Source organism: Thamnophis sirtalis, unplaced genomic scaffold (assembly GCF_051295495.1).
Source record: "Thamnophis sirtalis isolate CommonGarterSnake01/CBP01778 unplaced genomic scaffold, rThaSir2_p1.2 scaffold_4, whole genome shotgun sequence".
Lineage (NCBI taxonomy): Eukaryota > Metazoa > Chordata > Lepidosauria > Squamata > Natricidae > Thamnophis > Thamnophis sirtalis.
Genome location: NW_028261384.1, coordinates 48,074,212 through 48,101,001, shown reverse-complemented (window position 1 = coordinate 48,101,001; position 26,790 = coordinate 48,074,212). Strand labels below are relative to the sequence as shown.

At 37.9% G+C, this 26,790-nt stretch overlaps 1 protein-coding gene across 3 annotated transcripts in view; it reads right to left on the bottom strand.

Moving 5' to 3' along the window:
* Positions 1-26,790, bottom strand: part of RARB (retinoic acid receptor beta) — a 278,793-nt gene that overhangs the window by 22,259 nt on the left and 229,744 nt on the right. For all 3 annotated transcript variants that reach the window (XM_087712874.1, XM_087712875.1, XM_087712873.1), the window contains one exon: positions 194-354. In XM_087712874.1, the coding sequence (XP_087569000.1) occupies positions 194-354 (161 nt within the window). The remainder of the gene's footprint in view (positions 1-193; positions 355-26,790) is intronic.

The window sequence follows — 26,790 nt, the reverse complement described above, 5'->3', positions numbered from 1 at the left end:
AATAAAATAATAAAATAATAAAATAATAATAAAATAAAGTGATAAAGTGATAAAGTGATAAAGTGATAAAGTGATAAAGTGATAAAGTGATAAAGTGATAAAGTGATAAAGTGATAAAGTGATAAAGTAATAAAATAATAAAATAATAAAATAAAATAAAATAATAAAATAAAATTTTTACAATAGCTCTTACCGTTGTATATTTGCCCAGCTGGCAGAGTGAAGGGAATGTTTCCTGGTGTGATTTTCTGATTTTCTCAGTGAGATCATCCAGTTCTGCTGTCATTTCATAATTCTCTAAGAACTCTTGCTTTAAAGGCTCCTTTTTCTTTTTGTTCCTGTCATTTCTGACAGCTGGAGGCAAGAAAAAGCAATTCAAATTTGGTCATTTAATTATCTAAATTTGGTTATTTGATTATCTAAATTCACTAGATCTTGAATAAGTATTAAACAGGCCAAACATAAGAGAGAACATAGAGAGGAAATTAGTAATTTTATTTGAAATGTCCATTAGATTACAGGTCATTTTTGATTTATATAACCATGTTTGAAGTTAGAGCTGAACAAAAATACATATGACTGGTGCCCAAAATTGCTGCCACTGGAATGCCGCTAAGCTCTCATGATCAAAACCAGGCACTTGATACCCTGCTTGCATTCCCAACTGCAAGGGTATATCAACTCTCCCACCTGCTTATTTTTCCCCATTGTTGCCTTTTTGGCACCTTCCACTATATAGTCCCTGCTGCCCTAACTCCCTTTTCCCAAATTCTTCTGGCTACTGATTAAGCATGCCTTTTGTGAGATAGTTACTGGCCATACAAGATTTTTTTCACAAGATCACACAGAGTGGTTTCCTTGAAAGACTTGGGGAAGATGGCATTCCCCTTATGAAGGGCCAGGGCAGGCGCTTTCTCATGACAATGGGAACTAGCAATGACGTGTGGTGAGGTTTATGGCTGGTGAGGCACTGACACAGTGGCGGGTTTCAAATTTTTATAGGCTTGTGGACTTCAACTCCCAGAATTCCACAGCCAGACATGCTCAGTTCTGATTTAAAGCGACAGCATTTGTTTTTCTCCTTTGCAAAAAAGTTTCCTTCATTCTTTTTCTTCTCCCTCCCCTCCTTCCTCTCTCTCCCCCTCCCTCACCTCTCTCAAACAGACACACGCACACAGAGAAGTTGGATTGGACTATCTCTCCTACCCACTTCCCTCCCTCACTCTCTCTCTCTCAAACAAACACAAACACAGAAGTTGGATTGGAGCCGATCCGAGCCTTTGATTGCAGGCGGAGCCACATTGCCTTTTCAAACTTGTAATCAGTGAAGCTGGGCTTATATAGTTTTATCCATCTCTCCCTCTCTCTCTCTCTCTCTCTCTCTCTGTGTGTGTGTGTGTGTGTGTGTGTGTTTGAAAAGGCAACGTGGTCTGCCTACAATCAAACTACACTTGGGGAGGGATCTAGACTTGAGGATGAAGTTTGAATTCCTCCCCTCCCTCCGACCCACACGTAGCTTTTCCAGCCATTTCAGAGAGGATTTCAACTCTGCTCTTGCCTGTCATCATGAAAAGAAAAAAAAATGTAAAAGGAAAAAGCTGAGGTCAGGCTGAGCTAGTTGCTGCCAGAGTCACCGTGGGTGACTCTGCTTAACTGTTTAAAAAAGCCTCTAAAAAAGCACCCTCTACAGGAGGAGGCAGGCGAACGACGTGCCTCACTTACGTCAGGAATTTTTAGGCTTTTAACCCTTGCTTAACTCTGCTCGAGTAATCATGAAATGCCTAAAGTCAGACTACATGAGGCACATCGTTCTCCTGCCTCCTCCTGTAGAGGGTACTTTTTAAGAGGCTTTTTTAAACAGTTAAGCACTAAGCAGAATCATCCATGGTGACTCTGGCAGCAACTAGCTCAGACTGACCTCAGCTTTTTCCTTTTACATTTTTTTTCTTTTGTCATTTGTCATTTGTCATTTATTAAAATTTATAGGCTGCCCTTTTCCCTGAGGGGACTCAGGGCGGCTTACAATCACGAGGGAGGGGGGTGCAGTATCAAAAAACAAAACAAAATGTGAACAAAGAAAAATAATAAAACACAACTTTCGTTCAGCAATCAACACTCGGGCGGGTGGTGAGGTTCTCCCTCCCCTGTCTGCACGTCCCTAGAGATATCAAAGGTCAGCAGAGTGCAGGGAACTAGAGATATCAAAGGTCAGCAGAGTGCAGGGAAACAACAGCCTCAGATTCCAGGGTGGCGAGAGCTGCAGCTGGGCTAGGGAGGCTGAGACTTCCCAGAATGGATGTGGTTTTATGCAACACTTCTAAGATGGCTAAAGGTGCTGCAGCTATGTGATGCGCTGCGGGGCTTCCTGGGATGCTGAGGCTTTGCACGCGCCGTTGGGATAACTGGAGCTTCCAGGGATGCTATGACTTCACACTTGAGTTACAGCTCCAGAGTTTGCAGCCCAGAGTTGCAGTGTGCCAAAAAGCTCCTGAGCTGCAGAGTGGCAAGCAGTCTGAGAGTCACATGATTCTGGGACTGCTTGCCATCCCAGAAGACAAGGTATAGGGCAGTCAAAAAGACAGAAATAGAGGAGGAGATAGGCAGGTGGCAGGAATTGAAGTCTTAGGTTTTGGGGGAGGACTAAAGTAGCATGTTTTGAGGAGGATCATCAGCTAACCACTCGTAGCAGGGGTGAAATTCAGCAGGTTCTGACAGGTTCTGGAGAGCAAGTAACAGAAATTTTGAGTAGTTCGGAAAATTGGCAAATACCATCTCTGGCTGGCCCCAGAATGGGGTGGGAATGGAGATTTTAGAGTATCCTTCCCCTGCCATGCCCACCAAGTCACATCCACAGAACCAGTAGTAAAAAAATTTGAATTTTACCACAGACAAATAGGATTCAGGAAGCCCCAGCAGTGCATCACATAAAACCTTGTATGGCCAATAGCTGTCTCACAAAAGGAGTGCTTGATCATCAGTCAGAGGAAGAATCTGGGAAAAGGGAGTTAAGGCAGCAGGGGCTGTATAGTGGAAGGTCCAAATCTATAGTCATTAAGAAAAGGAGAGGGAAGAAGTTTTTGTAGATTTCACTAGAACTATTGGGAATGTTGAAAGTTCTTCCAAAAAATACTCCATATGTTTTTGCAGGTAAAATTTGTAACTAATTAGTCTTTAATGAAGTTCATTGTGACTGGAAAGAACATTTAAGGCATATAGTTAGGTTCATGCTTTATAAGACCTTCAATGTGCATAAATTTAATACAAATTTTCCTTCTCTCCGCACACTGTTAGGTCAATGCTATTACTCGGCACTCTTAGGCAGACACTGACAAGACAAGCTTGTCTGGGCTAAAAACTGTGATTGCTTTCAAATAAGAATATACTGTTTTCATTAGGCACACTGCTGGCAACCCAGCATTTTGAGATGGCGGATACTGAAGAAAAATGTAATGGCATGCTCCATTCTTTATATATAATTAAAATCAAAACAGCTACAAGTCACAGATCCAGAACACAGCACCAATACTTCTAAGAGTATTTAGTTTACAAACTCAAAAGCATTTTGGGTTTACCATTATTATAGGAAGATACAGGCAGCTGAACACTTATGTTAATATTCTTTTCATAAGCAGAGTAATCAGAATTTACAGATTAATAGAGTTGGTTCCTAACAGAGAACAGAATCAGAGCTGTGCAAAGGCCAGTTGGGCCGGATGGGAGTTTTAGTTTGCTTATATCTGCAGGAACTCTGGGTTTCTTTGAGACAAGGGACAATCTTCCTTGCAGATGGATAGTTCCTCCTCTCTCTCCATTTAGTATTCAACAGGGAATTTTGTATCCTGCATGTGACAAGCTACAAAAATCTAAGCATGCTAGATGTTGGCTGCAAAATCATCTGCAGGTTAGATCCAGACAGAAAGTGAGACAGCTTTGCGTCTTTTTTTTAAACCATTTGTTATATATTGTACTTTAATATACATAAGTGCTTTATAAACAGTGCATTGTCTGGCTCAATCTGCTTATATAATAATATATAATATAATAATATATTAAATGTAAGAAATACATAATAGTATTTTCCAATTTCTACTTCTATTGTCCAATCATTGATAAGTCCCATGTTTGAAAATATTTTGTATCTTCTTTATCTATAATGTCAACCTATCCATTTCTGCCCAATCTAGTTTTTTTTTTAATTACATCTTCTTCAATGGGTGGTTCCTCGTTTTTTCCAGTGTTGGAATATACAATCCATATACAATCCTTGCTTTCATCAAGACATGTAATATTAAATATATATGCTCCAATTTAATGAAAACTGCTGTTCCATTTTAGGCAGACTTAATTAGGATTACACTGTTTAATATGCTGCATAGCTGAAAAAAAGAAGGTGATGCACTTTGCTAAATGGTAAAGAACTTGTACAGGCATTGGACATATTTAGTAATATAATTAATTAGGTGCAAATTTAATAGTTAAGATCTTACAGACCAGAAAATTAAGTAAACAAGTAAAAAAATAGATATACTATAAAGTAGGGTATAAAGTGATTCTAACTATGTGGAAATAGACACATAATGAATCTTCTGAAACTTCTGTCTTTGCACATTTATAAGATCATAGAATCTAAATAATGCCATAATATCTATGTATTCTAGCATTGTAGATAATATGCGTGGAGGAATGTTGATTAAAAAAACCTTCCTTCCACAATGAAAAATTGTAAATTATAATAGGTTTAAACATTCAGACTCAGGTGTTGCTATATGCCATCCTTTTATATATACTTATTAATTATCAATTGTAATGTTAATATATTAAAAGAGGAACTCTGGCACTTATTCATGAAATATTTTAATTTAAGTATTACACAAAACTGTTTGTGTATGTATGTATATACCATTGTAAGTCATGTTACATGTTCTGAACTACAAGGTCGCTGCAATATAATACAGATTATTAATCTTTTGGCACTGACGGCTATATTTAGACACTTGAGAAAATGTTTGGGTAATTGGCCATCTTAACTGCTGAGAAATGCTACCCCTTAACAAAATAGTTAACATAGATGACTTCCAGTTGACGTCATAGCAGGATCAGACATGTGAAGCAGGTCTCCACGCTCCCATACCAAGTTGTCTCCATCGGTGGGGTCCGACAGGAACCAAAGCTGCCCTGTAGGGGCAGTGAAGCAAAGAGGGACACACTGTGAGGTTGCGGAGAGTCTCAGCTTTTCTGTCTGACCCGGGATTCTTTTTTCCCTCTCAGTCATGATAAAGAGAAGAGGCAGTCTAAAGATGGCTGCCACAAAGCTTTGACAACTGAGGAACAATTAAGACTGGTGCTGGAGCGAACTTGAACAATGACTGGAACTGGGGAAGAGGATTCTTTTTCACTTAAAACCTAACCCAAAGAATAATTTAGAACTCTTTGCTCAGAACTTTTTACTAAAGTGGCAATTAAGCATTTTGAGAAAAATACCAGACTGGAAGGAAAAGATGCAAAGAGGGAAAAACAATAAATCTTTAAAAATACAGAAAAGTGGACTCTTAAACTGAGAAGACATGGTAATGGGAAGTCATTTTAAAATGCTGGAATTATCTATATAAAAAAATTTAGCCTGCTTTTACAATTGAATTACAATTAAAATTACAATTGAAAAACTAAAATTAGATTGATTAGTGACAACACTGAAGTTTAAGTTGAGAGCGTCACTTGCTGACAGAATGAACATACATGTCTGGGAATACTTATATGAAGGAGTGTGAAAATATTTATTGGATTATATCTAACTACCCCATGACTACTGGAAATTAAAATATGAGAAAAAGGAAGCTATTTAATTAAAATGACCCCTAAAGTTTGATGCTGTAAAGAGGATGTAAAGAAGCTTTTGATAACTTCTGGGACTTCTGAAACGCAACTAATTGATTACCTTTGGGATACAAAGAACTGTGATGAGTGTACTTCTTGAAGGGCAACTTTAGATTTGAATAAATGGTTCTTGGACTACTGGACAAAAGTAGGACTTTTTAAAACAAAATAAGATGTTTCAAAAGGAAGAAATGAGTGGAACTTGGAAGGAAATGACATTGATTTTCCAATGCACAAAGGACATCACAGAGAAAAGATCTAAGGAGATTATGGGGGTGGGGGAAAGGAAAATACTATACAAGGGATGATGAATAAAGATCAAGATGCCTAGAAAAGGGAGGAGCTTAGAAGAAATGGAGGAAAAGACTGAACCGAAGAACCAGCAAATAAAAGATGACAACAAGGATATAATAATAAAAATAACAACGATTGATGAATTAAATCAGGGGGAAAATATTTTAAGACAGTTGAAAAGAAAATTGGAGATACAGGGAGATACTTTTGAAAGGGAGATAGTGGCAGATATTTTGGAAGTGGAAGAGGGTAGAGATGGGAGAAATACTTAGACTGAATAGCCAAGAACTAGATGCAGGCAGAGATAAAAATCCAAGAAAGGAATATGGGAGGCAAGTTAAAAACAAGCATAGCAACCAAAGAATTGAAGCAGACAGATGATGGATAGAAAGGAAAGAATTTTTTTGTTGTTGTTGTACTGATTTGCTTTTCTTCTCCACTTTCTTTCCCTTCTTTTTAGAATGGTGGCATGATTAGCAGTTAGGTAGGATAGAAAGAAAATGTCTTTTAATAAAAGGGTGACATGATAAAAAGTTAGCATAGAGATAGAAATAAGAGAAAGGGAAATATTAGTTTACAAATTTTTACATAATAAAATAAAAGCAATAACAAGAGGGAAGTTTAGAAATTGAATAGCAGTATTATGTAGTATGATTAAATAATATGGTGAGTGGCATTAGAGCAATATATTAAAACATGGAATAATTAAATAACAATAGACTATAATTTAATATAAATGTGTATTATTATTAGAAATATATACATTGGTTGAATGTAATAATTATGACCAATTTTACTAGTTTTATTTATATTATAATGTATGACACCCAGGTGCTACACTGTTCCCGCATTGATATGTATATGTAAAATAAAATTAAAAACTTTAAAAAATGGCTAACATAGTGTCATCATAATTACTTACCAGGTTGCCTTTTCTGGCTACTAGGAAAATAAAAAGGGTATGTAGTATTTTTAAAAAGTAAACATTTTTATTATTTCATATAAATAATTAGACTTTCAAAAAGTACAAGTAGTCCTTGATTTATGATTGGTTGCTTAGTGATCATTCAAAGTTATATTGGACATAAAAAAAGGTATTCAGGACCTGAAATCCAAATCCCCATACCTTTCCCCACCTACGATCACATTCTGGGCACTTGGCAATGGCTGTAAAGTGCCATGTGGTCAGGGGACTACAATTTAAGTTTTTGGTTGAAATGGCATTTCCTTCTGATTTCAATAAAAAAATGCCCATTGCAAACAATGAACTGATATAACTTACAAACATGACTCAAGGTTCAATTATGATTTTAAGCTGAGGACTATCTGTAATTTTTATACATTCAGCAATTTTAAATGACTTTCTAATGAATACATTCAAATTTATATATAATTGATATAGTATCAATCAATAGAAAATAAAACAAAATATTAAGACTATTTCCCTACTGTTCATTTTATGGCTAATGGAAAGAAATGTACACAGCAAATCAAAGTAAAATAAAATATAACTATTTCTTGCAAGTACCAAATGCTGATAAATTAATCACTTTCCTTTAGGATCTCAACCATTCTCTGGGAATACACTATTTGGTTTAAAAGGTATCCTAAAAGTTTCACAATATTTTAAGACCAATTACACATTGTACTGCATTTGGCAGTTCGGATTATTACTGGAATAATCATTTCTAGATTAATCCAACAACAGTGTGAGAGTTTGAACTATGCCTGCTTCAATATACATTACATAATTGTTGCTATCACTATAAATATGATCTATTGTAACCTTTGATACTGTACATTGAATGATATCAAAAATTAGATTATTCTTATTATCAGAGAAACAAAAAAAGGTGCTAAACATCTGTAAGTCTTATAATCAATCACTGTATGCATCTGTGGGCAATAAAAATCAATCAGGAACCAGTGCACTTAAATCTAGTTTTTTAAGTATGATATTTTCTTTAAGAGTTTCCTTCTCTAAATGCCAGCCTTTTCTACTACAGTGATTGATTCCATCCTCAGGGAACGGAAAAGGAACATAAGCAGTTTCATCTCTTTCACAGACTACATATTTTTTATATGTTTGAAAAGATAAGTAATATTAAACATCATTTTTATTCTTAAATAAAGAGTTTCATATTCAGATACACAAAATTTGGGTAGCTAAGCTGTATCCGGGATACTTTTGCAGCACTGCGTGCATTGGGAAGGTCTTCTTTATTATAGTGCTTTTTCTAGGAGGTGAATCTAATTATTAAAAATAAAATGTGGATTCTGAAATATGATGATAAACCTGCCTAAAGGCTTAGATATATGGACTTTATTTTTGCATCCAAATGTATATAATCTTGCTCTATTTCTGAGATTTTTACCTTAATTGTAAGAAAACATGTCATAGTTTGAATCTCTCTCAACAATGTAATCCTCAATTGTTCAATTTTAAAGACTATGTGAATGCATAGAAGAGTGTTTTGTTTTTTAATAGCTGAGGTATTAGATTCTCTGAACTTCTGATCAAAATCTGGTCACGTTTTCTGCAATTAAAAAAGTATATAAAAGATTAAATAAAGCAATAATGATTTATATATTTTCTGCACTGCTCTTCAGTGACCATTAAAATAAGTGTATTGTTTTGCATCTGCTTTCAGACAGCATTACCCAAAGTTAAAAAAAAAACTTCAAGCCAATTTCTGAGAATACTTTTAATCAGCCTGTTCCTTTACCAAGAAATATTGGCAAAGAAAGGTCAGGGAATGTTGTCCAGCACTGAGCAGCCACTATTTTAATTTTTCCTAGTACTGTAAAAAGGTATGATATAATGGGAAATTTAAATAGTGTCTTAACTCAATTATCCAAAGGATTCAACATAAGTCCGATTTTTTTACAGTAATGTACATTTATGCCTTTATGGGCCTTAATCGTTTTCTGTTCACTTTTGGCCAACCATCATTTTTGCTTATAATTTTTATAATCTTAAAAGAAATTGGTAATTGTTCTTTAGTAAATTTTATAAGACAACTGGGCTAACATAATGTAAAAAATAAGTTTCATAAAATTAATTTTTATTTTCCTATTCTGGGTCCAGAAATCTACATAGAGGTATAATTTGTTATTTGGAATAATTTTTAACTGCAATATCAACACATATTGCAACACGTAACAACTCTTTACTAGCCTGGAAAAAAACATTATTTTCCTCTTAAAGAATTATCAACTTAATAGAAAAACAAAGATTTCTATTGTAATTTTGAAATATCTGAGTATCAATTTTAAACCTTCAGACAGAGATCACTAAAAGATGATATTTAAATTGTGTCATCTTATTCCAGATGTATAAATGTTCTTGAGAACTAATTTCTTGAAACAAGTGACCTTTAGGGATGGGGCCTTGGAATTTGTAACAATAATTCCTTTAGACAGATTATTACAAAAATAAATAGTTTATATATGACCTATAACCTTAGAAATTAATCATTTAAGAAAATATACATATTGCATTAATGTTGTATGAAAAAGTTCATAATGTAGAGAAATTAGGTTTTTCGGAGATATTTTTGGTTTTAAAAAAAAGGAAAATATTGATGGTGTAAAATACACAGCTCCAAAGATCATTAAAACACCATCTATGAATAGCATTTAACAATACTATCTGTTTTGGAGTAAAATATTTATAATACTTTAATATTGTTTTAAAAATAATTGAAGAAATTGCCATTTATACAGTAGAAGAACTAAAATAAAAATAAATGGATCATCAAACAAATCAACCCTCTTCTCATTTGATGCACAAATAGCCAGACTCAAATTATTAATGTAAAGACCCAACTCTATGGAAAAGATTCTAAAAGTGAAAAAAGGGGAAGAACAGAATAATCACCTGCAGCAAATAGATGGCAATGGCAATGAGTGCAGGTTGGGACCTGAAAGATTAGGGATCGATCATCATGGAAAAAATCTATTTACGTATTTACTTTGTTTTTAAAATATTTTTTATTCTGCTTTTATTATTTTAATAAATAACTCATAGCAGTGAACATACCTAATATTATTTCATCTTCCTCCTCCTTTAAAATGAGTTGGACTGAGACAAAGTTATTGGTCTAAAATAACCCAGCCAGTTTTCATGCTTAAGGCAGGACTAGGACTCTTTCTTGGTTTCTAATGATTTAACCATAAAACCAAACAAGGCTTGTTTGTTTTTCATATTGCTGTATTTTAATTATTTATTTCTACAGCACCACAGCCACTAATCTGTAGTGATTAGCATTAATTTCATATTGATAATACATGGATCATTTCCCCACTTAATATTAACTTTCTTTTTCTTCCTGTATGTCTAATTTATTTTAATTACTATAATGTATGTAGGATTTTTACTGTCTAATCATTTAGGTATTTTGTTGATATAGTTGTTATATTTTACCAATAAAATAAAAATTCAAATAAGCACACAATATAAGACTTAAAAATGGAAGCCCTTGCTTTATATCCCATTTTATTTTAAATGGCATTGAAATAGCCACTATGTTTTCTGTATAGTTTGCAATTCATTGGTTATTATATAGCACATATAGTCACATGTTTTAAATTATCGTTGAGATTTTATAATTCTTATTGCTTTAAGCTCAAAAACTTAACATCTTTTCTATATTTCTCTGTTTTAAGCTTCAGGTAAAATCTACCAATTTTTTCCAAAAGTCATTCTTCAAAAGTAATAAAACATAATAAAAAATGGTTAATAACAAGGAAGTAGATTTCAGATTGCTAGACTAGTTGGCAATAATCTTTTTAAAAATGCAGAATGCTTTGCACAATTCTATTATCAGCAATTTAAAGAATTTTAAATGCAGTGTATTTGAACCCAATTTTGTCCATATTGCCAGCAAATATTTGTCAGTCTCAAGTAGCCTAGTGTTGTCACCCAGGTTCCTTTCCTTATGAACTTTTTAAAACAAGTTATTTTGTAAAATCCTGTATTGACTACATAAAGGAACATAAAATATCTTACGTAATTTAATAAATTAAATCTAGTGTAGTGTTATGCATTCTTTTTGAATTCCATCTATATCTGAACACAGTAAACTGTTAATGCAAATAAATACTGGTAGGATGTGTCAAATTTTTCAACTTTCAATTTCCAAACAATTGGAAGGCTCAAATGTTGTGACATGCCTTGAAGATTGTAAAGGTATTTTGGTTACTTTAAAATAATTTAGATGTGCTTGACAAGTAACTACATTAATATTTATGTTATCATATTATTATGATTGAACTGATTCTTAAAGAATAAGTCAAACCAATAATTATTGCATCATTTAAAAAATATTTTTCTATATAGGAAAAACACATACACCAAGTTGTAATCTCATGCCATTCATCACTTTACAACATTCTACAGTCAGGATGGCATCCATGGATGTGCATCCACTGATGTTCCTCCACTTTCTATGTGCATCTCATACACGCAGATATAAACAATGTGTGGAAAAAGAGGGTTGGTCTTGTAATCACACAGTCAAAGCCAACACTTTGTGTTTTTTTTAATTTCCTCCTACAGATACCTTGTATAACACCTACTAAATGGGAAGCCAAAGATGCTGTATTCAGTAAATGATTTTGTACCATGCAGGTCTGTCTAATGATAGAAGAATTAGCAAAAGGCAGGGAAACAGAGAACATTTGTTCCTCAAAAACACTGTTCTCTGTAAAGAACAAAGTATGGCTCTGATGCTTTCAAATCAAAATAATTGCTAGAGATGCTGTATAACTTCTATGTCAAGAATTACAGTACATTAAGGAGTTCCTCCAATAAGGCAAAATAACAGCAGTTCATCATAGAGTTAATTCAATAAAATGTTTTCTACTTGGATTAACTGACCCAGTTTTTCCAGACTCTTGAATGGGAAACAAAGGATGAAACGTGTATATTATATGGATCTGAAAGGAAAGGCCTGGGTGTTCCAGCTTGCTGAAGGCAGGCCTCCGTCTCTCTGTCTGGTTTCAACAAATTGTTTCTCATTAGATGAGTGCAGTGGCCCTTAGGGAGGCCCAAGCTTACTAAAATTTACATTACAAATAATTGTGCATAGTTTGTATAAAGTGACATAGCTGGTTTATACTCTCACAGAAGAACATATGGCTTGTCAAGACAAGATAATTTTGCCACTCCACTGCAACTGGAAAGTACTACTTTTTTATTAAGGAAATTATGTCCTTTAAAAAGAGTTTGGATATACAACATGAAGTAAATAAAATATTATGTATAACTGTTCTGACCCCCCTCTTCGCTCGTTCACAAATGACAGTCAGACAGAACTTCAAAGGAAATGTCTTTATCAGTCCTGGCTCAAGCTGACTGCGAGCCAAAAAATAAACGTAGATAAAGTATCTGGCAAAAAGTTACACAGCAAAAGCAAAAACAAAAAGCTCTTACAGCAAACCAGGTTTACAGAAAGCAAATCACTTATCCAAGTGCCTCTTTGAATCTCGAAACGATGAACCACATACGACGAACGACGAACCACGAATGTTGACTTCTGCCATGAAGGCATGGCACCATCCGTCTTTTATCTGCAGAAGACGACCCTAACGAGCAACAGCTGCTCATTATTCCTGCATCCCGACGCAACTCACAGCAAGCTTCTGCTGAGTCACAACACATAACATTATGATATTGAAATTTTTATCCAATCCATATCAGAAAATAATCTGACATGATTTTATACCTCAAATTAATGTGAATATTAGGACATAACTATTGTATCTCACTCAGTCACTTTTCGTGAGATGGGCAGATGTATAAATTTGAGAAATAAATTGATAAAATTTATTATTTTTCAGTTTTATGAAAAGCAAGTGTTCATAAAAATATGTGTTTATAAAAAATGTACAGCAAGTCTGTACATAAAATATAGGCATTGTTCAACTTAAATATGATTCAAACTTTGCTTTATATTTCATAATAATACAATCATGTACCTCCTTACTTAAAAATAAATCAAAGGAAGTTCAATGGAATATAAACCCAAGTAATTGTGCCAAGATTAACATCTCATATTTTTTCACTAGTACTGGATTTAATGAATAAACAAAAATACATTTTTTTTGTAGTGAGATAAAATTAGATACATTTAAAAATGTCAAGGCAAGAGACAAAACAGGTTTTAAAGACATAACATACACACATATTTTAATTTTTGTTCCTTAATTTATAGTTAATGTAATCTCACTTTTTATTATTTCTAAAAAATTATGCAATGTAAAAATAATTGTCTTGTGATAATTTCACTTTTGCAAATGGTGTTACAGATTAAAAATCCATATGCAATGTCTCAATTTACAAGAAATGAACTATTTTTCAACCTCCTTTTAGAGGCAATTTTTGAATTAAAGTTTCTGAATATGAACTGGTCAAAGTTAAATTTTTTATAAATTTCACATTTTTATTACAAATTGCCTAGACATTCCTGAGAATTTGAAATATGCAAGAATACTTAAATTTAAAACTACATACAAAAGCATATATGGGTAAGATAATTAGGTAGACGTATATCTCTCCAGATACTATAAGCTGTTTTTCTGATTGGAATAGAATATATTTTACATCCTCTTGGCTTGGACATTATACAGTGATAATTGGATCAAGCCCAAATTGAATAGATTTTTGATCAGAACTTTAAGGCTTTAGAACATAATTAAATGAATATCTTAATTAAGGCCCTTCTATTGCTTCGCTTCTGGTTATTTCATTCATTTATTACACTTTTTTGTAAAAATAAGAACTACAAATCCACTTTTATTTCAAAAAATGGAACTTAAAAATAAATTTGTTAAAATGAGATCTAAAATAAAACAGTTCAAGAGTCAAAAACACTCAGTGAGATGTTATTTTTAGCACTGACCCATAAAGTTAGCTTTCTGCCATATGACCTAGGAAAACAGGGAATAAAACTATATGACCGGGATGGTGAACCTATGGCACGTGTGCCACTGGTGGCACGCGGAGTCATTTGTCAGGGCACACAAGGCGTTGCCCTGTCATCTGGCCAGCGCGCATGTGCGCACTGGCCAGCTAAATTCAGCCTTTTTAAAAGCCATTTTTCACCCTCCCCAGGCTCCAGAGGCTTTATAGGAGCCTGGGGAGAGTGAAAACAGCCTGCCCCGCCTTACGAGTGGCCCTCTGGAAGCTTCAGGAGCCACTTCTGTCACTTCCAGTTTGCTCGTAGGGCTGTTTTTAATCCTCCGGAGCCTGAAACATTTTCTTCATAGATACTAACGAGGCGAAGAATTCTTTTGAAGAAAAAAAAGATATAAGATATCTTAGAGAAGGAAACTTTATTCTATGAGGATTTGTTTGAGGTTAATCTACAGCGTCTAACAATACAACTTTGGAAATTTTTTTCATGGATATAAATAACGCTGACAATTTCTTGAAGTTAAGGGACTCGATAGGCATTCAGAGAAGATTTCATTCTATAAAGATAAGCTGGAGGGATTGATTTAAATTTAATGACTTCATTAGTTAGGATGGATTTTTATAAGTTTGATATATGTATATTGAGCTTTAAGTAGTTTTGTGTATATACAATGAGTTTGTAAACTACTATTGATTAAACTTGAAATATGAGAAGAAAAAGATCTATTTTATGAAGATAAATTTGAGGGAGAAATTTGAATCCGATGAGCTAATTAGAGTTAATTGGACCTATAATTGAATGAAAGCTCTAATGTAGTATTGTGTTTTGGGTTCTGGGTTTAAAATGCAAATAAAATTTCCCATTCATATATAATACTTAAGTATTTTTTAAAGTTAGTAAAATATCAAAACTAGAAAAAGTGTTTTCTCCCTTTATGGTTAAAAAAAATCAAAATAATATAAAGGATTCTCTTAATATGAATTGTGACAAAGATTAATGAATTAACAGAAGCACATATTATTCACCACAGCAAAGAGAAGAAGAGATGGTCAAATTGATTCTTTTATCCAAAGAAGAGAATATATCTAACCTTTTTTCTATTTTGAAATTGCTTCCAGATTTTGTGCTTGCAATGAAAAAAAAAAGAAACTTTGATTTTGTTTTTGCTTGTCAGATATGTTTATTGTTATAAAAATGATTGCATATACTGCTGTGTGTTAGTAAAAGGTTGCAATTGTAATACTGTTATCTTCTCTTATGCTAAAGAAGTTGGTGTCTTTTTCTTTCCTTTTCCCTGTTTACATCATCTTTTCTTCTTTTTTTCCCCACTTCTCCTAGTTCTCTATTACTATTTTGAATTTCTCTTTGCATTTTATATTTTGATAAACCAATAAAAAGTTTGATATTGAAGAAAAAGTTCTATGTGGTAGTCATTCAAAATATAGAATAGTCATCAATGAAAGGTTGGAAGGCTTATCTGTTTTCCTACATTTCCTTCACTACAGCTATCCAGCAATCAAATGTCATCTGGAAAACAAAGCTTTTTCAGATACCATTCTGCAAAGTCACTGGGAGACATCTGCAGTGATGCTACCGTGTAAGTATGATCTGGTAGTATTCTGTTTATTACAGAAGTGATCAAATGATTAGCTGTACCAGACTGCAATTTCCATAGTACCTGACAATTCATCAGATATTGGCAAAATCATCTAAAAGGAATCATGTTGCCCAATCTTAGTTAATTTCTACTGGTTGCAGCAATCTTTTCTTCCTTATTTGTTTCAATTTTCCAAAATAAAGTGACTTATAGATGATTCCACTGGCTATAGAAGTACGATTCATAGTTAGGAGGAAAGCTCATTAGATTAATTGATGCTGTTATACAATCTTAATTATAGATATAATTTATTAATTATATACTTTAAATCACTGTTCTGTTTTTAAATGCTTTAAGTAGAAAGACAAAAGAAATCTGAGAGAAGAAATCAAAGCAAGATTATAGATGGCACTGAATATAATACAGTGGTGTTTAATCTTAGGAAAATCAACAAGGAATCCAAATTCAGATTATTCTATATCATGCTACATCAAGAATCTCCAAGCCATGTCTGGACAAGGCATGTTCCAAGAGTGATAAATGCCATTCTAATATAGAGAGACACTTACAGAGTATGATTGCCTGTGTCTTATAACTCATAAGAGCTCTTGATCGAGTCGTTAATTGGATCCCCTGGGACAAATGAGGGGGAAAATTAATGTACCTTAAATGCTTTTTATTTTCTCCTTTAACCCCTTTTCAAAGTGAATTTATAGATCACCATTCAACAAGTCAGCATGTGGAGACTATGCACAAGTAGCCCAGGCAAAATACTGCAAATTCCTCTGCAAATACTGGCATCAATGAACAAGACATTTTGATGGGATGAAGCCCTGAATACTGCCAAACAGTGATATCAAAGGTAGGACTGCCATTTTATATATGGAACATACTGGAACCTTACATGAGGGATTATTTTCAACTTTCTATGCCCTAGAAATGCCAAGAAAAGCCAACCTGCTGAATTTTTGCCTTTTTAAAGCAAACTATGAATAATATACTTTACCCAAAGTATGGGGAGGGGAGGAGAGGAGGAGATAATACAAAGCTTCTTGTGCCTATATGTGAAAGTACTTACAGAACAAAGGCTGCTTGATTGGTTTGTTCTTTCTTCCCATATATTATAGTCCCTATTTACCAGGGGTGAAATTCAGCAGGTTCTGGAGAACCGCTAGTGGAAATTTTGAGCAGTTTGGAGAACCAGCAAATATCACCTCTGGCTGGCCTCAGAGTCGGGTGGAAATGGAGATTTTGAGGAGTGGAGAGGGAATGGAGATTTTGCAGTATCCTTCCTGTGCCATGCCCCCAAGCCACGCCCACAGAACCAGTTGTAAAAAAAAAATTAATTGCACCACTGCTATTTACCTAATAGTATTGCTATTTAATTTGATAGAAACTAATACAAAGATTTTTTTTAAAAATAAATTTGTTAGCAACTCTGCAGAGAAAGGGGGAAATACATACCAAAAATGGTTCTGGTATATGTTCCAGGAACATAAATATTATCTAAAATCTAGGGATTAATTGAATTTTATTGTTACACAACTGAAATTTTAAATGGTTATTTGGAGTCACATTATGTATTCATTACTATTTTTAAAATCCTATGAATGACATTCATAGAAATGCCATTCTTAGATTTGTACATAAAGCTGTTTTCTGCTAGAACTTCATACAAGAACAGCATTTAGCCATAGGGAGATAGATAGATAGATAGATAGATAGATAGATAGATAGATAGATAGATAGATAGATAGATAGATAGATAGATAGATAGATATGGATGGATGGATGGATGGATGGATGGATGGATGGATGGATGGATGGATGGATACATAGACAGACAGACAGACAGACTTTGCCTTTTTATAAGACATCCACAGACCCAGCAGTAATAGATACACATAGAATTTCACATTACTCAAATGTATTCAAATGGGTACTTATTCTTTCTGTGCCCTCTGAGCAGGCATTTCAGTTGCTATTTTAGTTATGATTAATTTTTCCACTAGATTCTGACTAAGTTGTGTGAGTTTGTTTTCTTATATGGCTTTCTGAGTATCTTTTTCTCCATGTGCAGCAAATGGCACTTGGGCACATAACAAATCAAGCATTCCAAATGCATACACAAACCAAAATATGCACAGAAGCATCCAATAAATGCACTTAAATAAAAAAGATACAGATAAAAAAATCCTAGGCTTTTCAATAAGGGATAAAGCTGTTTCTAAAGAGAAAGTAGAGGTCAATGTAGGCATAATACAACAAGTAGTACATGGAGAGTGATTGCCTCTTTTAGCAACCATTTTCAGGTAGTATAGTTATGAAAAATTACCATTCTTACATTTAGCAAAGGAATGCTAAAATAAGATTGTAAAATCATGAAGTTTCACTTACTGATTGCTTTTTAAACCATTTTTTTGTCTGTTCCAATTGTGGTAATTATTTTTGGAGTATAAGACGCATCAAGATTTTCAAGAGGTAAATTAAAAAAAAAGTTTTTGCACTCTGCAGGCCTCCCAAACCTTCATTTTTTGTGAAAAGTGAGGTATGCAGAGAGTTTGAGAGGCCTGCAAAGTGCTCCTAGGGGGTTGGGAGGGCAAAAATGAGCAAAAAAACAGCCCATATTTTGCAAAAAATTTTTTTTGCAAAAAGTAATAGGGCATGCATAGGCTTTGGGAGGCTTGTAGAGCACTCCTGCAGGCTAGGGCGGCAAAAATTAGCATTTTGCTCATTTTTCCCCTCCCTAGCTCCCAGGAGCACTTTGCAGGCCTCCCAAACCCTCCACACGTCCATCTTTGAGAGATTTTGGGAGGCCAAAAATGCTGTATTAAGTGTATAAGATGCACCCAGATTTTCACCCTCTTTGTTTTGAGCGGGGGTACGTCTTATACTCTGAAAAATACGGTAATCAAGAATATATTCTACATCTACATCTACATCTACATATATATATATATTGCTTAATCTTGCCTCTATTCTTAATCTTGCTTTAACTAGAATTATCTATATTGAGTGTAACCCCACTTTTAAACAAGCATTTGAGTTTTCAGTCTGCAGCTCTAATTCAGACTGCAGAAAAGCAACATCTGGTCTGGAAGTCATTTAGGGATCTTGGGGATAAATCTACATTTTGAAATGTTTTAGCAAGTTTTTTTATTGGAGATGTGTAATATTCTGCCTGCTTGTTTTTATTTTTCAAAGGAAAATTCTGTAGTTTTACTTCTGTGAAAATGGGCATTTTCACCAGAGCAGGTATGTGATTGGATAATTGCAGTCCTATCTCTTCCTGTCTCTTATGTGATTTATTTTTTGAGTCTTAGTGGTTTGCCTTCTCAGTTTTTCTCTGTGAAATGGATAATTTGCTATTGAAATGCACAGTCAAAAAGCTTTGATTCTGAAGATCCAAGAGAACTTATACAATATTGTGTTGTATATTATCACAGTTCAACTATATTCAATGAAGATTCTTCCATAGTAACCATGCATAGTATTATAGTAGTGTCATTATAGTCTTGTATTTCTTCTCATAGCCAAATATTATGTTAGTCTTATCTGTTACATAGTGTGCTAAGTATAATATTATTATTCAGTTTTATCCAAATTCTTGTCATTGCCAATACAATTAACACCCACAATTCAAAATTCTGTTGCAATACTCTTAAGATCTGAATAGATACCGTATTTTTCGGAGTATAAGTTGCACCAGAGTGTAATATGCACCAAGGTTTTGAAGAGGCAATTTAAAAAAAAAAAAAGTTTTTGCACTCTGCAAACCTCCCCAAAACAGCCCGTTTTTTGTGAGAACGGGTCTGGGTTTTCCCCCCCAAAAAAGAGCATAGACAGCTCTTAGGAGGCTTGTAGAGTGCTCCGGGGGGGGGGGGGGGGCAAAAAACCCCACCCAATGCCACGGTGGGCCAAAAAATGGCCCAGTTTTTGTCCAAAAAAGAGGCATGGATAGCTTTTGGGAGGCTTATAGAGTGCTCATGAGGGCTAATGGGGGGGGGGGCAAAATTGAGCAAAAAATGAGCTGTTCTTTGCTCATTTCTGCCCTTCCCAGCCCCCTGGAGCTCTTTGAAAGCCTCCTAAAAGCTATGCACGGCCATTTTGGTGAAGGAGTGGGGTTTCAGGAGGCAAAATATGGGGCATTGGTTCTTACCTGATACTCCCCTTCTCTGGGCAGGTGGAGACAGCGGTAAGCATGGGTTAACTCAGCCAGTAACCAATAGAACTGAGCCTACCAAACTGATGTCATCACCTCTGAGGAGTGTCCTCCTACTTTTCTTGACGAAGGGGATAAGTAGACTGCTGTGTGCTATTCAATTGCTCTTAATCCCGTAATGCTCCAGTTTCGCTCCCAGATTACCCTCTCTGAACTAGGCAAGGGCCTAAAAGGGTGAGGATGACCACCATCTCCACCTGCCCAGAGAAGGGGCGTATCAGGTAACAACCAACGCCTCATTCTCCACAGTTGGTGGAGACAGCGGTCATGCATGGAACATACCAAAGTTGGGCCTGTCCCTGGGTGGGAATGAGACTGGGCTAGGAGCTTGAAGAGGGGAGAACCTGTTGAAGGACCCACTGTCCGAATGCCACATCCGCAGACGTGTACCTATCCACCTTATAATGGCGGATAAAGGAAGTAGGCGTAGTCCAGGTGGTCGCCTTGCAGATCTCTTCCACCATGCACTGTCTTGTCCACACTGCTGACGTAGCCGTGCTATGCGTGAGATACGCTGTGATGTTGGATGGAGGCATGAGATGATGTGCTAGGTAAGCCCTTGAAATGGCAGACTGGATCCAGCGCCCAACCCAAAACGGAGAAGCTTTTAGCCTCTTATTTGGGGGATGGAAAGACATGAAGAGACCTTCGGTGTGCCTGAAGACGGCTGTCTTGGCGATGTAGATCTTAAGAGCACATCTTACGTCTAACCTGTGCCATTTGCGTTCAAGATTGTGAGAAGGATTAGGGCAGAAATTTGGAAGAGTGAGGTCTACTGATTGATGAAAGGCCAAATTTACCTTTGGAACAAAGATGGCGAAGGACCACATGGTCTGAGTGAAATACACACAAGTCAAATCAGATAGAAAGGGCTGCCAATTCTGAGCCCCGCCATGCAGACATGATGGTCACCAGAAAGGTTGTTTTTAGTGTAAGGTGATGCAATGAGGCAGACCTGAGAGGCTCGAAGGGTGGTCCAGTGGGAAAGTCAAGGACCTTGGTGAGATCCCATGAGGGGAAACAGTGTATGACAGGAGGGCAGAGATTAGACGTGCCCTTAATGAAGCAGCAGACATCCCAGTGAACTGAGAGCACCAAAGAAAGAGCCAACACCTGCCACCATAGGGTGTTCGGTGAGAGTCCTTTATCAAGCCCGTTACAAAAACTCCAAAACCAGGGGAACCCAAGCCTCCAGAGGAGTAGCATCTCTAGAAAGGCACTGTAATGAAAGCCTGCCACATTGAATCATAGATTCTGTTAGTGGCTGGGTGGCGAGAAGCCTGAATAGTTCAAATTACAGTTTCAGAAAGGTTAGCCGCCCTCAAGACCGCCCGCTCAGCCTCCATGCGGTTAGGTGGAGCCAGGCCAGGTTGGGATGGTGAATGGATCCCTGATGAAGAAGGGACGTTATCAGGGGAAGATGCCACACTGGGCCCACTGAGAGATTGACCAGATCTGCGAACCATGGTCGGCGCGGCCAGTGGGGGGCGATTAGGATGAGCTCGGCCTCCTCCTCTATCATTTTCTGAATCACCCTCTGTATCAGGGGGAAGGCAGGGAAGGAGTACAGGAGACCATGTGGCCACCTGCATCTTAGAGTGTCGTCCCTTCCACGCCTGATGTAGTTAACAAGACAGGTACCTGGGCAACTGCTTGTTGGATGCCATTGCAAAGAGATCTAGCAGCGTAGTCCTATACCTGGATGACAGCTATTTGAAGATGCGCCAATTCAAGCTCAACTCCGCAGGGTCGATTGTTGTGCGGCTCAACCAGTCTGCTCTGGTGTTGTCGGAGCCCAAGATGTGTTCGGCGTGGAGAGAGAGACGGTTGGCTTCTGCCCAGATCCCTAGGCGAAAGGCAGACTCCATAAGAAATGCCACTCTTGTTCTCCCCCTGGTGGTTGACATGCACCTTGGCCGTCGTGTTGTCTGTCTGAATCAGCACATGTGTGTTGCAAAGTGAGGATTGGAAATGAATGAGAACCAGATGGATAGCCCTGGGCAAGGTCGGAATCGGACCAGAGACCCTGAGCTACTAGATCTTCCAGGTGAGCGCCCCAACCCATCAAGCTCGCGTCCATTGTAACAAGATGTGGAAGTTCCTTGAAGAGGGACCCCTGAGAAATGGCCGGGGAGATCCACTAGTCCAGAGAGCAGATTACCTCTGGAGTCAACCAGACCTTCAATAGGAAACAGCTGCTGTTGGTTTTCTGGAATGGCAGGAGAAACTACTGAAGGCAGTGGCTATGAAGCTGCGCCCAAGGAACGATGGAGAAGCAAGAGACCATCTTCACCAGCAGTTGAGACAGCTGGAGAAGAGGGACCCACTGTCTCCTCCATATCTTGATGGCCAAGTCCCTGAAGCTGATCTGGCATTTCCAAGACAGGAAGACCCTCCCCTGAGAAGACTCGATAAGGTCTCCCAAGTGCACTAGACAAGAGGTGGGGACAAAGTGACTCTTCTCCTGATTGATGGAGAATCCCACCTCCTGAAGCACCTGTAAGGTTTCCTGGAAATCCCAAAGAACCTGGTTGTGAGACCTGGACAACAGGAGAATGTCATCCAGGTAGCAAAAGATCCGAATGGGTCTGGCTTGCTGGCGGGCTGCTATGACTGACAGGAGTTTGGTAAAAACCCTTGGGGCTGATGACAGCCCGAAGGGAAGGGCCCGATACTGAAAGTGACGGCCCGCATGGACAAAGTGAGGAACTGTTTGTGTTGCTTGTGAATGGGCACGTGGAGGTAAGCCTCCACGAGATCCACTGACATGAGATTGTGTCTGCGCACACTCTCTAGGATTGACAGGAGAGAGTGCATTTTGAATCTCCTGAACCTGATGAATCAATTTAGAAATTTGAGATTGAGGATTGCTCTCCAGCCCTCCTAAGATTTTGGCACGATAAAGAGACGAGAGTAAAAACCCCGTCCCACCTGGCCTGGAGGCACAGGTTGAATGGCCCGAATGTGAAGCAGATGATGGACGGCCTGTTCCACTAGGAGCCTCTTTTGAGGATCCCTGGAGATTGGTCACGTGACAAAGTGGTTCGGAGGGCTGGAACCCAAGTCCAAGAGAAGGCCGAATCTGATCGTGAACCTGACCCACGCTTTGTTGGTGATGTCATCCCAACGATCTGCGAAGATTGACAGACATCCCCCTATCGGGAGATCCTCCAGGCAGTCACTTCTGCCTCTTATAGGGATGGTTGGTATTGTCCCTAAAAGACTTTCTGCGCTGGAATCTCTGGTTGTTTCTGCCTGATCTGTTGGAAAAAAAGGGGTCCTGCCTGGTGGGAACTTGAAGTTGCGGATGGGAGCTGGAGGAACCCCCATTCTGACTATGAAAGGGCTGCCTACGATAAAAGGACTGATTCCGACCTTCCTGTTTTTTAGTGGCCGGTTGCAGGATCTTTCGCTTATCCTTGGACTCCACTAGTAAAAGTTCTAATGGAGGGCCAAAGAGAAGGGAGGAAGAATAGGGAGAGGAGGCAAGCCTCCACTTGGCTCGGGCTTCCGCCTGCCACTGCCTAAGGCAAAGGAGCCAGTGGGTGGAGATGGATGATACAATGGCCTTGGACACAAAACGGGCAGCATCCAAGGAGGCATCTGTGGTGTATTCTAGGGCCACCTTCAATTTGTTAATGTCCCTACAAGCCCTAGAATCCCAGGCTGGAAGCCTTTCTTGAAGTTGTCTTAGCCATAAGAGAGCAGAGCGACTAAAGAAAGAAGCAGAGGTACCCGCCCTAACGGCCCAAGCCGAGACCTGGTGACCCTTGACCAGAGTTTGTTCTATCCTCTTGTCCTCAGGGCGAAGAGCCTCCTCAGGTGCTACTGAGGCTGCATTAGGAGAAGAAAGGCCAATTATAGGGAAGTCAATAGAAGGTACCTCTAGAGCCTTGGTGTGTTCTGGTCCCACGTTATACAGGCACTTGTCCAAGGTATTGGGGAGGGGACCTGTACCTGGTGGGGCCCATTGGTTCTGCACCACATCTATGAAGAGTCTGGGCGGCAGAATCACCTCCTTTTCCACCATAGCTGCATGAAGAGGGGGTCAGTGGTGTCCACCTGCGTTCCCTGAGGTGCTTTGGGAGAAGGGATGCTCGTGATCTTCTTGGCCTTAAAAAGGAGAGATCGAAAGATAGCAGATTTAAATAAACCAACAAGGGTAGGTGGGTCGGGGGGAAGGCCCTCATCTTCCGAGATATCTGAATCTCTTGCCGGGTGTTCCTCCACTCCAAAAACCGACTGCTTACTGGACATGCCAGGTAACTCATGCAATGAAGAAGCCGAGAGCTTACTATCCCTGCATCTGGAACCAGAACAAGAAGCAGACCTGCGTGGAGTAGAATGGTTAGAAGACCTGAGTTTAAGTCCTGCTGCTATGCCTCGTTCGATAGCCTCAGCTATAATATCAGCCATGCCAGGTGAGTAAGAATGGCGGCAGTGGGTTGGGGGAGAAATGTCCTCCTGGAAAAGGTGCTCCTCATCAGGAGTGATGCTCCTGCCATGATCAGATTTATCCCCACTGCTGGCCAGATCTCCTGACTTCCTCAGATTGGATAATGAATGCAGCAGGGGAGAAATCATCTTCCAAATCAGAAGATAGGTCAGGAAGAGGATTAGGATGAACAAGCCTCTGGGCCTGAAACAGATGGGATTCCATGTTCTTTGTCTTGGCCTTGGCCTTTTTAGGAGGAGCCTAGGTGGTTCTGTCATTGTCCTGAGAGGATGGATTGGTTGTGCCCCTATGACTAGACCTGGAGGTCTTGGAAGGGTGGTCAGTGGGAGAGCCTCTGGTGCAGGCCTGCACCTGTGGGTCCCTGATGAAGGGGACTCGTTGGTGGGAGCAGGGGCCAAGGTGTTTGGAGGCACTTATGGCTCAGGGGCAGGAGAGGAGGCCATGGCCTGTACTCACGGCTCGTTGAAGAAGGAGACAAAATGGCCACCAGAGCTTCTTTGCGCCAAAACAAAATGGCCGCTGAGGCTACAGAGCCTATGGGCCAGGCGCCATGAGATAGCCGAGGCCGCGAGATTAATGACGGCTTTGGAGGCCTGCGGAGAGGCTGCGGAGATGAGGGCGGCAGCAGCGGTGGTCTAGCAGTGACGGGAGTGCTGAGGAGGGGCGGCAGCGTGCAGCAGTGGCGGCGCTTCTTGGCAGTGGCAGTGGCTTCTGGTGGCTTCTGGCGGCATTTGGCGGCTTCTGGCAGCATTGGCGGCAAGGGAGAGCCAGGGAGAGCCAGCAGAGGTGGCAACGCTGAACAGAGCCTCCAATGGCCAATGCTAAGTAGCGCTGTGTCGAGGAAGCCTCTGAAAGCCGCAGGCAAAGTCAGGAGGCAGAAGCCTCAAAGAAGCCCTGGCCATTCTCCTCAAGAAGCTTAGGGCTAATTGAGAGCCCTGCTCCGAGATGAACTATCCAAGCCGATCTGTTCTCCTTTAGTAATTTAGAGATGACATTTTTGGAGAAGAAGCCAATTAAAATTAATTAGAGTATCCAATTGTGAAGTTTAACTAGAAAGTTGAGGAGAAAGCAATTAACACAGCCAGTTCCGATCGAACTGAGTCTAAAAAAGCAGGACGACACTCCTCAGAGGCGATGACATCACTTTGGTAGACTTTGGTAGAATCAGTTCTATTGGTTACTGACTGAGTTAACCCATGCACCGCTGTCTCCACCAACTTTGGAGAATGCTGTATTCAATGTATAAGACGCACCCAGATTTTCAGCCTCTTTTTGAGGGAAAAAGGTATGTCTTATACTCCGAAAAATATGGTAGTTTATATGAGAAATTCCTGCTCTAATAAACATTTCATGTGATAGGTACAACAAATATCTTATTTCACTCAGGACATCTTGCTTTTCAGATTCCTTTTGTGTCTAATGCTTGTAAAAAATAGCTATCTGTTTTGCATTCTCATCTAAGTACTGAATATTAACTTACAAATTCCATTGTAACTGAAGAAAGTTGGCTATTTAATTGAATCTTCTAATGTAAGTCACAGTTTGCCCAGAAGTCTTATTTCTTATTTTTGAATGTAGAAAAATATGGGTTTAAGAGTAGGCAGCCAAAAGAGAATTGAATGCAATTAATTACTTAATGTTCACTATCTGACCCACTAACAGTAGAGAAGGTCAGGCATAGGAAGGTTTTCTGAAATTCATAAATTGTGCAAATATTAGTTATTTGATAAATATATAAAACAGAGAAAAAGCAAAATGTAGCACCATGCTATCAATCTCTTACTATATGCAATTGTTTTCCTGGTAACTGTATCTTTATCTATATTACTACAGTACAATACTAAATCAAACTAATCCTCCCTCTTCTCACTATCTCCTTCATGATTCTTTTCTACCATCATATTTATTCCAAGAGTCCTACAAGTCATTGAACAGGCTCGGTTTTCACAAGGCAGGTTCCCTTTTGTTTAGGGTGTTGATTGTTACAAAGTTTTTTTCAACATACCTTAGAATTTACTCAGACATATTGAATATTCTGATTCCTTTGTGTTCACATGGGAATGTTGCATTTGCTATAAGAAAGATCCAGTTACCAATGTCTGTGTTTTTCTGTACTGCTGCAACTATCAAGTAACTCTAATTCAGGGAAAAAATATACTGGATACATTTTCTTATCCTGCAACAACATCAAAGGCGACATAGGTAACTGTGAATACTCACCTCCCGCAAACTCTTGTTGACCATTTCTTCTGTATTCATTTTTAAACCTGATTATACTTGCCATTTTTTTACTAACAGTTTTTACCATTGCCTATTCTCATTTGCATATATTCTGTTTGTACCTAAGAGATATCTTTTAAAGCTTCTTTTCCCTTTTTACTATTCATATATTCTTATTTTACAAGTGAAATTAGTTTCTGGAATTTTT